Source organism: Lactuca saligna, chromosome 8 (genome assembly GCF_052625555.1).
Source record: "Lactuca saligna cultivar CGN05327 chromosome 8, ASM5262555v1, whole genome shotgun sequence".
NCBI classification, from domain to species: domain Eukaryota; kingdom Viridiplantae; phylum Streptophyta; class Magnoliopsida; order Asterales; family Asteraceae; genus Lactuca; species Lactuca saligna.
In genome coordinates, this window is record NC_136424.1 from 31,621,702 (window position 1) to 31,637,105 (window position 15,404).

Consider the following 15,404-nt stretch of genomic DNA (forward strand, 5'->3'; position numbering starts at 1 on the left):
AAAACATATCAATGAATTGGAGATTAAAGCAGAGTCTAGAAATATCTCTTCTCCAAAGAGATGTGCTAGTAAAAAATTGGAAAAGTACGCCTGTTATAAATCAATACCATATTATCATCAGAATGTTGGATCTTAGACAAAAGACGATAAATAAAATGGAAAGTTGAAGGAGATGAAAACGGTAAAAAAAAATCATGAGGTTATAAATGGAAATATAAGGAAAAACAGGATGAACATGCTCATAATTGATGATGTCTACAGATCCAGAAAAAAAAATAATAAATAAATAAGGATGAGGTTTGGAAGTTCTCTTCAAAATTCAATGAGGTTCTCTCGGATAGGCAGAAGTTTATAAATTCAAAATTCAAAAAGCCGTTAACCGAAGATCTTGATATTCATTCTCATTTTTGGAAATAAAGGAGACGGTTTGGTTTGCAATTTGATGGCTTTACTTTAAAATTTATAAAGGTCTTGTCATACTTTTTAAAAGTGTTATTTTTTTTATTATAACAAAGAACTTTGGATTGATTAGAAAAACTTATCTCGTTATCTAAAGTTATATTTATAAAGGTCTTGTCATATTTAAAATTTGATGGCTTATCTAGTTATCTGTAAAGTTAGAGATCATTTATCTTTAAAAAACTTAAGACCGGTGAATCTAATTCGACGCATGCACAAAATTTTGCCTAAAATCTTTGCCTTACGTCCCAAGAAAGTGTTGGGCAAAATTGTAGGACCAAAGGAATCAACTTACATTGAGGGGAGAAGTATCCTTAATGGTCCCTTGGTGATCAATAAATACTACACATGAGCCAAATGGTTTAAAATAAAAACTCGAATATTTAAGGTTGATTTTGATAAAGTGTTTGACTTCCTTAATTGATAATATTTTGACTCGGTTATAAGTCAAATTGAGTTTAGTAAAAAGTGGCAATGTTAGATAAAAAAAAAAAAAAAAAAGGTTGTCTCTTATCCGCAGGGCCGATCTTTTGCTAATTGAAACAAAGTTAGGGCTAAGCGCCCCAACATCTAGAGAGCCCCACAAACCAAGGAGTCCTTGTAGTATATCCCTATTCCCTAATCGGCTAAGACGCTAAACAGCTAAACTAATCGCAGCTCCAAAAAAAAAAAACGACGTTTGATCTTATTTCTCTCTATTCTTCAATTCTGCAATATGCATACAGATTCTATGTGTTCAGCTTGATCTTCTTCTTCTTCTTCTTCACGACACAAGGTTCCTTCAAAGTTGGCAAGTTCCATCTGTTCTTCAACTTCTTCCTTCTCCAATTGAAGTCGTTTCTTCCTTTTTCATTGAAGCCTTCTCTGTAAATGGTAATATACGACTTCTTCCAAGTTCCTTGATCCATCTGTTCTTCTTCTAATGTTTTTTCCATGTCATATGATTGTATTGTAGATTTGTAGTATTGTAGTCACATGCCATGAAATTGTTTTCAAATTTCACTAAAAAATGTATCATACCTTGTATCCTCTCTATCAAAACAGAGGAGTAATAGAATCATAACTCGATTATTTCTTTTTAATTAGTTAAATTATCTCTCATGTATGTTATGTTTTAGTTCGTTAAACCCATTCAAGTTTGATTAATTACAACTTGCAAAAATAAAAACTAATTTGCAAGATTAAAAAGAATTTAACCAAAAATACATTATTCAAATTTAAGAATCGATATTATCTGGAATAAACTGTCAAAGGTTTAAACTAATACATCTCAGAAGCTTTAAACCTATAAGAAATACTTATTGAATATTGGGATAGAAAAACACCAAATTGTTATTATTAATAAAATACTTTATCTTAAAGTTGATTAAGGTTAACCGTGATTACTTAATTAGTTAATACTTTTGAAAGTGCCCCAAATTTTTGGGTTGCTTTGAACCTCCAAACTGGTTGAGCCAGTCCTGTTTATCTGGTAGGGCTTCAATCATCTTTGTTAATGGTTCATATATATGAGAAAATTTGCAATTAGGGGGAGTTGAGTCAATTTGAACCCCCTTTCTTCTTTACTATGATTGTTATGAAAGGGCTTAGTGTTGCTATGCAAGAAGTGTGCGATCAACACCTTTTTAAAGGGATTTCTCTTCCTAATTGTGGTCTTGTTTTGTCACATTTAATTTATGCGGATAATGTTACTTTTCTTTGAAATCGATTTTAAATGAACTTTGTCAATCTCAATAGACTTTTGAGATGCTTCTTTATCGCTTCCGAGTTAAAGGTTAATCTTCACAAAAGCAAAGTGTTTAAGAGGATTTATTTAGATAAATCCTATGGTGAGCATTCTTTGTTGTAAGCCCGCTAAATTGACTTTAACTTATCTTGGACCCTTTATTGGGGCCAATAATTGAATCTCACTTGTGGCCAGTTTGTAATTGTTGTTACCTTGTCTATGAACATCGTAAATTGATGCTGAAATTCGAAATAAAATATCTGTACTTTTTGAGTAAAAACTCAAAATACAATTACTATTACGTCTAGAAATACATGATATGACCAAATAAAGAGGTGGGAATTTAATTATAATTTTATTAAAGTATAAAATATTACATTCAGTTACAAAATCAAAGAAATTCAACAAGTACTGATTTCTTCATTCCGTCTTTTTCTTTTTATCATGTTATATATTGGTAAAACATAAAATACCAATAATTACCTCAAAAATTTATACAAAAATTATTATTTTTTTTATACATATAATTGCAAGCCGAAATCAGGAAGTTGAAATTTTATACTCACATCGATCGATTATAACTGTTATATTACATTATTTGGTCAATTGGATTTGGTCCTCTGTTTTTCATTGGCCATTGTTGATGTGTTGACGTTGTGGGAGCCGGAACCGGAGCTGAGACGCCGGCGACTTGACGGCGACGCCGTGCCAACAGATTCCTCCTCGACACATCTCATGCTCCGCCTCATCGCCGTCACGTGTCACCACCGTGTAAGTCGCAGCTTTACGAGATACATCCCACGTCAAAGCTCCGAGCAACAAAACTCCAACTGCCGCCGTGGATAGAATCAACACCGATGCTCCGCCGTAGCTCCGCCCACTCAGCTGGCCGTATGCTTTGATCGCTGCTATTACCGCCAAGTAGAGCATCATCAAATTGCGAACCACCACATCAGAAACCGCCATCGCAATCAAAGAAATCAACAGAGGAAAATCGATTTCTATTGATTTGAATGCGAAGAACAAACTTAAATTGAAATTTGGGGATTTCAGAAAATCTGGAGGGTATTAATTGCAGAATGTTGGGTGGGTTTTTTTTGGGTTTTCTAGTACCTCACCTCACTCTTATCTACCACAATTTAGGGTCAAATCAATATTTTCAGAGTAAAATATTTCAGTGTCAAGTTAAGATATTAAGTTTATGCACGATGTACAAGTAACTATTGCGTAGTCTATCTGGTTTGGGAAAAACCTTTTCTGAATATTGATTAAAATATTATGTTGGTTACGATGAAATTTCTGATTACACCTCGCATTTTTTTCTCTTTGACAAATTGGATCCAGCAAATAACTTTCTTATTTTATATAAAAAGGAAGAAGATATTTTGTCATTGTCACTTTATTCAAACTAGAGAAGATATTTTCTCATTCCTCTATTATATTAATCATAATAATTTATGAGCATTGATGTGAGTTTAATATGATTTTAAAGGTAATAATACCCATTTTAATTTATAAAAAATACATTTAAATCATAATTTTTTTTTTCATTAATATTTCTCTCATCTCTAGAGAGGATGAGCGGATTTGTGCCTAAGCCAAATATCAACATTGTATTGAACTTGGACGTGTTTTAATGATCGTTTTGTGACTTGGCCATTGAATTCGATTTATAATATTTTATTTTTGTAAATATTCTATGGCTAAGGAAAATTAGGTATTGGTGGGGGATTAAAGATTTGCACCTTGTGGTTTTGGTCAAATGCGTTTGGAGCTACAGTGTTGTTATTTGCTCTCATTTTAGTAAGTTTTAAAGATTTTTGGTCTTTTATAGTTTGTTGATTGAATCAAATTTTAAAGAGTTACTCAATTTTTAATCAAATCCACTAAGAAGCATATCCAACTATCTAATGATATGCGGTCAAATTACAACTTTCTAATTATGATATCAAATAGTCTGTATTTGACTGAGTTAGTCTTAATAAAAAACATATCAAATAGATCTTATTTAAAGAATCAAATATATTTATGATGTTTATCGGGTTTGATATTGCTCGATTTTTCTGCATGCTCTGCTTCCAAAATGCAGAGAGACTTTCAAGCCTTACTAGGCGCGTATTGCTTTCTTGTCTTTTTTAGCTTGAGGTCTATATAGACGATCTGACGTACACGCTTCCCTTTACTCCATACCATAGGGCCTTTTCATCGGTTGCAGGGTTTGGTGGTCCGAAATTGACTTGGCTTCGCCAAAAGGCCTCATCTCTAAAAGCCCGGCTCGCGAGGCGTCTCTCTCGCAGTAGAGTTCCAAACCATCTTTGCTCTTTTATCTCTATTAAAATCTTGTAGGTGTTAGAAAGAAAAAATCAAATATCTAAAATATTTTTAATAGAATAAAAAAGTTATAGATAAAATTTAAGTTCTTTTTAATATTATTAGTTATTAACAAATGGAATAGAAATAAGAAATGTGTTCATGAGAATCTTTTATCCATTATAGCGGTAACTTCACTTTTGTAAAATATATATAATACTCTTTTTTTGGTAACATTAAAGGTTACTAAATATTTGTATTCTATTGGTTAAATAGTTGGTTATATATTTGTCATTTATGGTATTTCTTGTGAGGTGATAAGGAAAAGTTATTTTGTTTTGGATGTTGATATAAAGTTCAAAGAAACAAAACTGAAACTAATTATAATATGCATACTCACAAGTGACACCATGACAAATATATGGCATAGTCATTTATATATCTTTCATAATGTTAATTTTTTTATATCCATCTTGTATTTTATTCTTTCTTACTTATTATTTAAATTGATGTTGGTTAACCGATCACATATTTAACCAGAATTAATATAATTTCAATTTAAAGATTTGAACATGCATATATAATAGTATTTTAATACAATTTATCATATCAAGTGTGATTATATACTAAATCAAAATAAAAAGAAGAAGCCGAAATGGAAAAGATTTAATAAATCATAGATATGTTTGTGAAATTATTTTTTCATTATAAAAAATAAAAATTATGGATTTAATAAATTATTTTACTAAAACTTGAATATTTAAAATGATGAATAATAAGAGAAAGTTATTGTAAATGTATATCAACCTAGAAACGAAGAAGTTATATTCCTTTCTCAAAAAATTTAATACTTAGAACTTAGAAGTGTTATATATTTGGATTAATGAAATGTTTTATAAAGTAATATAAATATATAATCGGCATAAAAATTTGAGTTATAAAATCAATTCTAAATTTGTGCTACTCATCGTTTATACATAAATCAGATTCAAAACGTGATGGGAGTATTTTGGATTATTTTAAAGTTGATGGATTGAAAGCTGTAAAACCCAAACATCAAGGGGAAAACTAAAAATTACTACCATAACTGTAAGCGAAGGTGACATCATCACCGACACATGGACCTTACAGATGTGGTTATCATACATTTAATAGCGTTTTTTTAGGTTGTTTTGTATTAAATTATGTTATCGTTAGTTGAAAGTGTAACATCTTTAGTTTGAAAGTGTTAATTTATTATGAGATATCTAAAATTATCTTTAACAAAAGGGTGAATTGCTTATCGGCACACGTAAACAATAATTTATTATAAAAAGCAATTAAACAAATACATAAACATTTTGAATACTATTAATAGAAACAAACAAAATCCATTATTTATAACATAGCATTTCAAAGGATTCCGGAGGAGTTGGATGATATCAAATTTCACATTCAAATTACCACACCAACGACTCTATCTTCTTTATAAAGTTCTCTTATACGTACTCGTCTTATTCAACCTCAATATCTAGTTCATCTAGGATGTTTACCATTAAATATCCGATCATTATTGTATTCAATCGATACAATCTAATCAATCATTAGATATTGAATATTGTCAACCGATTCAATCCAATTCGCTATCACCAACCAAATCGAAACAATCCAATTGAAAATAAGATTGGGTTGGTTTTATCGATTGGATATTAAATGTTTGATATTTAATATATCCGATTGTATCTATCCCATTTCATCAGATTTTCATAAGTTTTCATCCAATTTGATCCTTCTGAATGCAGAATTGCAACATGCCAACAGCCTCACATCAATTTGGTCCACTTGAAATGGTAACCGGCCAAAATAGCTATTGTTGCTTTAACCTTAAGTTTTAACCATTTCTTTTTTACAAGAAAAAACTCGTTAACTAGGATTTTGGTTATAGTTGCGTTGTAATTTTGTAATCAACGAGTGGGGTCAACTTGGGGGATTCTCAAAGATTGGGGCTATGTTTGGCATGTTACTTGAAGCTATATTACTGAACAACTAAAAAAGTAGCAAGTGTTTTGATAAGTTAATAGATAAAAAATAGTGTTAAACTAGTGGGTGAGCCCATGGCGAACCACGGGTCATCCTTGTGGTTGTTCTTGCACGCTTATTGAATATGGTATTACTGAAATCTGTCTTGTTTTATTAACAAATGATGACGATGAGAAAACAATGATAAAATGAAACCCAAAATGAAAACACAAATCGAAAGACGGAAAAATGATAAAAGGAATGTCAAAATGGTCAAAATGACTGAAAGTGAGAAATATTAAAACTCGTGTGACCAATTTGTAATAAAATATAAGTAGTACGACAAAAAAAATGGTAAAGTGACAAATATTAAAAGACATACGGTCCATCTCTAATTACAAAGTATTGTAGCAAAATCTTGAAACATACAAAATGTTTTATTCCTAATGACCATGTCTATTAATATATTCAGGTGTTTATTTGGTTTTTTTTCTAAGAATATCAAAATTAGGTACCAAAAGTGCCAACTCCACAAAGTAATATGGGAAAAACTTGAGGGGTCACATTTGATAAATGCAAGGGACCAAGTGAAAAACTCTCAAAACCTTTGCGTCTTTTATATATATATATATTATATATATATATATATATATATATATATATATATATATATATATATATATATATATATAACAACCTGAAATCCAGGTTAGCTTCATGACCCTTCTATTTTGGAGAGTTGGCAAATTAGTCCCTTAAAGTTGAAAGGTGGATTGGTGAGTACGTTGGGCGTACTGGGGTGTACGTCGCACGTACTCACACGCTTAATTTGTACGCGGGTCATCCGGGTACGCTGGGCGTACCCAAGGTTATGTCGGGTGTAACCAGCCCAGATGCAAAACCTTAATTCTTGGCTTTTGCACTATAAAAGGATAATGTAGTCCTTTGCCCTAGCCACCATATTCTCTTGAGTGAGTCCTTGGAGAGCTGAAATTTGTGCTTTAGCTTGTGTGTATGTGTGTGTTTTGAGCTTGAAGTTATCTTTTCAAGGTGAAGAAGGAGAAGAAGGAGCCATTGTTGGAGCTAGAAGTTGAAGAACAAATGTAGATCCAAGTTCTACAGTGGTTGGAGATCCTTTCTGAGGTAAAAAACTCAAAGCTTTCCTTGTTCTTCATAAGTTTTGCTTTTTGGACCATTTTTAGGGTTTTTGGTTCAAAGTTGGAGACTTTATGTGCAAAGAGTCTCCATAATCTTAGATTTGACCTTTTCTAGTGTATAATGTGTTGAGGAGTCATAAAAATCTAGTCTTGGACATGGATCTTGTGTCATGCATGAGTTATAGTCTCATTATGGAAAGAGGAAAGGTGTTTTGAGCTCAAAGTGACCTTTACAGCCATGCAAAGGCTTAAAGGTTTCAACTTTATGGATTAAGACATATTAGAGGAGTCAGATTTGAAGTTTGGATGCAAGTCTTAACCGTTTAAGACCTGAATGTGTTGGATAAAGAAACTGGGCATTACACTGGTACTCCCAGTACGCGCCGCGTAGGGGGTCGCGTACCCCGTTTATGGAGTGCAAGAGTACGCCCCGCGTACAGGAGCTGGTACACCCCACGTACTGCTTGATGTTGACTTTTGTTGACTTTTAAGGTTTTAGTCAACATGTGGACTTTTGGGTCAGGGAAGGGTAAAATGGTCTTTTACCCTTCCGTGGAATTTTAGAAAGGAATATAGTATAGCCTTGAGAGCCGTTAATGATTTGTAATAATTACTTGATGTGATTAGGCGAGGCTAGGTCGTTGTTGCGAGATTCAGAGATATCGAGCAAGTGAGACACTAGACATCATACGAGGTGAGTATTCTCACTATACTATACCTGGAGGGTACCTATGCGTGACCGGAAGGTCTGGTATGCTATAAGATATATGCATTGTATGTTAATAGTTGCCTGTTTTGTATGCGCTATGTATGATATACTTGATATGGGCCGAAAGGCATTATGTTATGGGCCAGAAGGCATTATGTTATGGGCCGGAAGGCATTATGATGTAGACCGGAAGGTCAGGGAGTTATGGACCAGAAGGTCGACACGGGTAGGACCGGAAGGTTTACCGGGTTGGGACGGAAGTCCCCTGAGACACATGGACCGGAAGGTCATGGCCTGGAAGGGTGTATGTGTGTAAGTGGTATATTGGGGAACTCACTAAGCATTTATGCTTATAGTTGTTATGTTATGTGTTTCAGGTACTAGCGAGGACTGTGGGAAGGCGCCGACATGACTCGTACACACACCCGCAGGCGGATTTGGATATAGTTGATCTTGGGATTTAACATGTTTTGTATTGTGACTACATTACATTGGATTTTTATGGTTTGTTTTGAATGAAATTATGTTTTAAAGAAATGAAAATTTGTTTTGAAAAATTACGTTGTTACAAGTTGGTATCAGAGCCTTGGTTTGAGGGAATCGGATGTACCTTTGGGCGTATCTGAACTCAAACTGAGGATTTGAGAAATTTTCAACGATAAAAACTAAATTTTCAAAGAGCAAGAAGTTTTGAAACAAACAGAGCAGAGCAGTGTGTACGGTCAGCCAACGCCCGAACGGTGAATCCAGAAATACCATTACATTATGTGTTATGAGATATGCTATGTTATGTTATGCATGCTAGAGTAGGCTAGGTGTTCATATTAGGACTAGAGTGGCCTAATTGTGATGCCTTAGCCTAGGAGAATTTTTCTACTATGAGATACCTTAAGAGCGCGTAGGTAGCCAATGCATAGCGAGAATAGAGTACTTGCGATCCGGAATCCAAGGAGGAGGACTTGGGGTGAATGATGATACGGTGTGGTCAGTAGTATAGGGCTCGTACTACTGATGACACCGGATCAGTGAGTAGCCCAAGTAAGAACCCTTTGGGTACTGGAGGATGAGTAGGGTTGCATTATCGAGTGTGAGTATGCTCGATCGAGTCTCTGATATTTTTATGTTGTATTTCAGAGGCATCATGGTTGGGACACGACACACACTTGAGAGCAGTGGGGTCAGTGACGAGGAGATCCGTCGATTGATTCATGAGGAGGTGGCTGTTGCCATCCGGGCTGAGATTCCAGAGATGTTTGGAGACATCAAGACCACACTGATTGAGACCTTTGACGAGTGGTATGCAGCGGTGACTGAGGCTGCAGCTGTTGCAGCTACTGCAGCTATTGCTACTGCCAGACCTCAGGGAGGTGACTCGTTGTTGTTTCGGGAGTTCAACAACACGAAGCCACCAGAGTTCGATGGGACGCAGGACCCGATTGCGGCGATGAGGTGGATCTATGATATTGAGGGATGTTTCTATACATGTTCTTGTCCAGAACACTTGAGGGTGCGGTTCGCTTTGAACCAGCTTCGCTTGGGAGCGAAGGATTGGTGGAAGTTCGTGACGACGAGCTTCACTCTAGCAGAGATTTCTGAGGTGATCTGGAAGAGGTTCATCGCCATGTTCAGAGACGACTATGTTCCCCCGGTGGAGAGGGAACGGTTGGTTCAGGAGTTCTTGACCCTCAAGCAGGGTAATGATTCGGTTACTGTGGTTACCCGAAAGTTTCATGAGAGGGCGATGTTCTGCCCTGAGCAGGTGTCTACTGAGCAGGCACGGATGAGCCAGTATTTGGGCATTTTGAGGAGGGACATTCGAGAGTTCGTGTAGAACTCGATGTACCGTACATTTTCTGAGCTTCAGGAAAATGCCCGGAAGCGGGAGATCGAGTTGGAGACTCGGGCCAGGGAGGAGGCCAAGTCCCAGAGGATGGATCGGCGGCCGGCTCAGTCTCAGCCGGCAGCCAAGCGGGCCAAGCCCGCTGATTTGAGGAATGGAGGCCTAGGCTTCCTTCAGGTGCTAGGGGGTTTACCTAGGCTTTTAGGGGGGGTTAGGGGACTAGAGAGAGAGTCTAGAGAGAGAAAGAATGGTATGGAAAGGTGTGAGGAATGGAGGAACCCGAAACCTCTATTTATAGGCTGTAAAACAGCTCTACTCGTCGATTAGGTCCCCCTACTCATCGATTCCATGCAACATGTCACCTTCTGGTGGCTTGCCTTGGCGAGAAAGTCTTGGCCCATATTCAGCCACGTCACCCCTTTTGCAGCAGCACCCTGCCGACTTCTAAACCCTGTAACTTTCGCATACGAGCTCCATTTTTGACGTTCTTTATATTCACGCGTAGCTAAAAACAAGATCTACAAGTTTCCTTTAGAATCCGTCGAATAATTCTCAACCGATCTTAAATATAATAGTATGAGGAGTTTAGACTGTTAAATGACCGCAAAGAATTCGTAACTCCTTCATACGGACTCCATTTTCGTCTGTCTTTTTAGCTTTGAGCCCCTATTAATGAGATATTCAACTCTCATTTAGGTTACGTAAGCCAAAAACCGCTCGAACTAAAATTCGAGTTTCGGGTCGTACACTGCTAAGCTGAAACTTCAAAAAATCATAACTTCCTCATACGAAGTCATATTTGGGTGTTCTTTTTATGGATGCTCGCAGGTTAACATATTATACGACTTTCATTTAGATTACTAATGCTAAAAGTCGCTCTATCATAAACTCACTATTTACGTCTCCCGGTGCCGTGCCGGTTTTGCCATAAAACTTCGACGAGCCATAACTTCTTTGGTATAACTCGTATTTCGGCGTTCTTTATATGTACAGAACCCTTGAGACATATTATACAACTTGGTTAAGATTATTTATTCTAAATAATCTTTTGTCAAAAAGTCATTTTTGACCCCTATTATTTCTAAATTAACTAGCCCATATCTGTGGGCGTTACAATTATCTCCCCCTTAGGATGATTACGTCCCAAAATCATCAACGAAACAGGGCAGTATAATGACTCCATACGTTATCTCTTCATCCTAGGTAATAGTTGTAACTTCTATGTTTCTTCGAACGAGTATCTAACTTTAAGACTTCCTGACTGCAGGTGGTGCTTGATCTTGCACTTGCTCCCTATCTCACGTTAGACTCATTCTTCTTCTTAACAACTTAAGATAAGTTGTTTGATTTCCACAATAGACCGATGGATCATGTTCCAATGACTTCTCATCGTGTGTCGCAACGCTTAGACTCGGGTCTCTTAGAGTCAAATTCCGGAATGGAATACACTTTCCTACATGTTCTAATGTGATATAATCACATTCTAGCATGTAGTATTTCTAGCTACAAGCTTCTTACTTTAACGGCGATTCGCGATACTCCTATTGGTTGCTTCGATTATCTTTTATTTCAATCTTCCGGCTTAAGTCAGATGCTACATCAAACTTGGTTCTATGAACCATGTAGCATATTCATCTTAGTTAGACTCGATTTGATATGACCACTAGGGTTGGAATAACAATCATTATTCATTACCGAAACGATGGTAACGACATACTTGAATAAAACAGTATCATTTACTAACTTCTTGGTAACCTTGTGACTTTCCCTGATCCAAGCATGAGTCATGTGCTTCTTGTAGTATAGGCCTCTAATACCATTCACACCTACTCATACTCGTCCCAAGTATTGTCATGTAGTTTTCCAAGTAACCATACAAGAAAATCACATAACAACTTAACACATCAGATAGCAAACGAAGGTTTTATATTATTCCTTGAAACGTTTACATAGGTGTTCAAGTTCAACCTAGACTATGCCTCTAATAGGCGACATCATACAATACTATGGCTATTGTATAATTCGATATTCGGATATGTAGTCCTCATCCTTGATCCCTCACGTTGTTATTTGCTTCGTCGAGGATCATTTGAAATGCCCTTGGCTTTGGCGGTGCATTTAGCCTTGTTGCTTCATTTTTCTTTGGGCTGTTCTTCAAAATATGCCCATCATTTCCACATTCGTAGAACTTCTTGTTGTCGAATGTACAATCTCTAGAATAGTGATCGGTCCGACCACACTTATAGCATGTCACTTCTCCATTGCATCTTCCAAAGTGCTTCTTCTTGCACTTCTCGCACCATCTTGCCTTATTTCCTCTTTCTCCTCCACAATTTAAAGATTTGCTCTCCTTTTTGGACCTTGAAGATCCTTCAAACTTCCTATTCTCTCCAACTTCAACCTTGCTGGAGGCTCTTCCCTTGATCATATCCTCAACAGACTAGGCAGCCCAGATAATTTCCCCTAGAGTAGGCGCCTGACGTACTAGCACCGCATACTCCCAAGGAAGTCCCTTTGCGTATTTTTCGATTTTTGTCAGCTCATCTGGGACAAAACGCAAGGCAAACTCCATTTTCTCTGTGAAATTGTTGGTGTAATCATCGATGGATACGCTTCTTTTTTTCAAAGTTAGGAATTGGTTCTCTAGCTCGAGCATGTTTTGGGTTGAGCAATACTTACGCTTGAATTGCACCAAAAACTCTGCCCAAGTCAATTGCAAAGGCTCATTGGGTCGTAGAGTCTTCCCTAGGGTGCTCCACCAGCAAACAGCGCCTCCTCTGAATTGACATACTGCAAACGTGGTTTGTAGCTTACCTTTGCAACCACATGTCATGAAGGCTAATTCCATCTCTGAGATCCAATCCATGACTCTGATCGGATCTTCCTTCCCAGTGAAAGTCAATGGCTTTCAAGTTAGAAAATCTTTGTACTTTCATCCATTCCTATCGACTCCGTCATCTTGATTTGTAACGCCCTATTCTAAAATATTCGTTTATGGAATTTCAGAGGCCAAGGCCAGGGGCGTTTTAGTCCTTTATTAAATTTGGAGTTATTGTTTGAGAAGTTTTCGGGCCGGGTTGTGTAGTTAGAAACGTAGGGTTTCTCGTCACCTTTTCGTGGATATAAAGTTCATTAGAATCGGATCTAGAATGAAGGAGTTATGACACTTTGAAGATTTGGCAAGAATGGCCCTTATAGAGAAAAGTTTGCATAGAAGACCATACATGCATGTTGGGGTGCGCGTGTTTAGCTGAGTACGCCCATCGTAAGTCTGGTGTATGCCCAACGTAAAGGGGCAAAAGATCGCGGGACTTATAGGCGTACGCCCGGCGTACGGGAGTTACGCCCAGCGTACGCTAAGAACTTAAAAACCCTAATTCTTGGACAAGCACTATATAAAGGACATTATAGCTCCAACCCTAGCCCCATATCAGCCTCCCCAACCTCAGAAGGAACCCTAGAACGACCCTACCTTCATATTGTGAGATCTTGATCTTGGAAGGCTTATCTTGGTGGTCTTAGCTTGGAAAATAGTAGAGGAAGATTAGCGAGGAAGAACCTTGGAGGCCAGGGCTTATAGATTTGAGACAACACCATCCTCTGGAACACGTGGAAGGTAAAAAGCTCATAACTTTGTCTATGGATGCTTAGATCTAGTATGGTTATTTATGGTAGTTTTTGGTCCAAAGGTGCAAGCTTTATATGTAACAGCCCGGAATTTCAAGTATTGTTAAAATTATATTTTTGGGGTGTTTTAAGAGGGGACTCGGCGAGTTGGAGCCAGACTCGCCGAGTAGGATCACAGGCCTGATCGCGGATTCGCGACTGGACTCGACGAGTCCAGATGGGGACTCGGCGAGTCTGCGCTGTTTAGCGAAAACCCTAGCCGTTCAGTTTTGGGACGTATAAAAAGGACTTATAGGCCGTCATTGTTCGTTTTAGCCTTCTGAGAAGAACCCTAAATCGATTGTGTGCATCTAGAGCAAGATTAAAGGGCATTGGTGATTTTGAAGGAGTTGTTGTGCAAGGAAGAGAAGGGCTTGGCTAAAGGAACAGCAAGGGAATCACGTTCTGAGGATTGGGGACACAGAGAGTACATTATCCAGGTAAGAATTCGAGTATACTCTGCTATGGTGATGTATTTAGAGGATTAGGGTTTATGGAACCCTTTTGTGGATAGATTGAATGTTACCCTAGTCCCCCAAACGATTGTAACCCCGTGTTGGGACCCTTGGAGGTCCAGAATGTCCCATATCTGTGTATTTCGGGAATTGGTGAAGGTTTTGGATTGAAATCCTTATGCCTTAGGTCAACACGTGAATTATAAGTCTCGGGGTGTAGCATGGGCACCTAAATGAAGACCTTACGTAATGGACCAGTCGAGGAAGGCCAGACCTATGAATGGTCGGAGCAGTTATGACCTTAGGAAGCAGTTTGAGCGGCTGCATGGCATGGACTCGCCGAGTCAGATGAGCAGACTCGGCGAGTAGCTTGAAGAATAACTGGGACTCGGCGAGCTGTTCCTCAGACTCGGCGAGTGGAGTCGGGGTGGCCCCGCGATTCTTCCAGGAGTAACTCGTCGGGTCAAGGAGGATACTCGACGAGTAGAAGGGAAACCTTAGAGGATTGAAGGACGACTAGACTCGCCGAGTCGCCAGAGTACTCGCCGAGTCCGGTCGAGTTGACCGTGGACTGTTGACCAGAGTTGACCTATGTGTGATTTCTTAGGGTCAATTAACTTGGAAGATAAAATTGTTAATAAGAGATATATGATGTTATAGGGAGTTTGTAGCTCGTGGATCAAGTACGAGTGATTTCAGGAGTTGCTAACTTTCAGTATCCACGAGGTGAGTCTTCTCACTATACTGTACCCGGAAGGGTTTGACTGTGTGACCGGAAGGTCGGATATGATATGTGATATACGTGCTATATGTGGTAAGTTAATCGTTATGCGTGCTGTGTATGTTTATATGGGCCGGAAGGCAATGTGTTATGGGCCGGAAGGCAATGTGTTATGGGCCGGAAGGCAATACGTTATGGGCCGGAAGGCGATTATGTTAAGGGCCGGAAGGCGTTGTGTTGTGGACCGGAAGGTCAGGGCCTGGAAAGGCGTATATGCGTAAGTTGTATATTGGGGAACTCACTAAGCTTCGTGCTTACAGTGTTTTGTGTTATGTTGTTTTCAGGTTCTTTCAGTAACACGGG

General features: G+C 37.8%; 1 protein-coding gene across 1 annotated transcript; it reads right to left on the minus strand.

The window, feature by feature from the left end:
* Window positions 1-2,725: 2,725 nt before the first annotated feature.
* Window positions 2,726-3,253, minus strand: LOC145009529 (uncharacterized; the record flags this gene model as incomplete). The annotated part of the gene is made up of 1 exon (XM_078968211.1): window positions 2,726-3,253. A coding segment is annotated over one exon (441 nt), but the record flags the coding sequence as incomplete, so codon positions are not given.
* Between the last annotated feature and the right edge of the window lie 12,151 nt (window positions 3,254-15,404).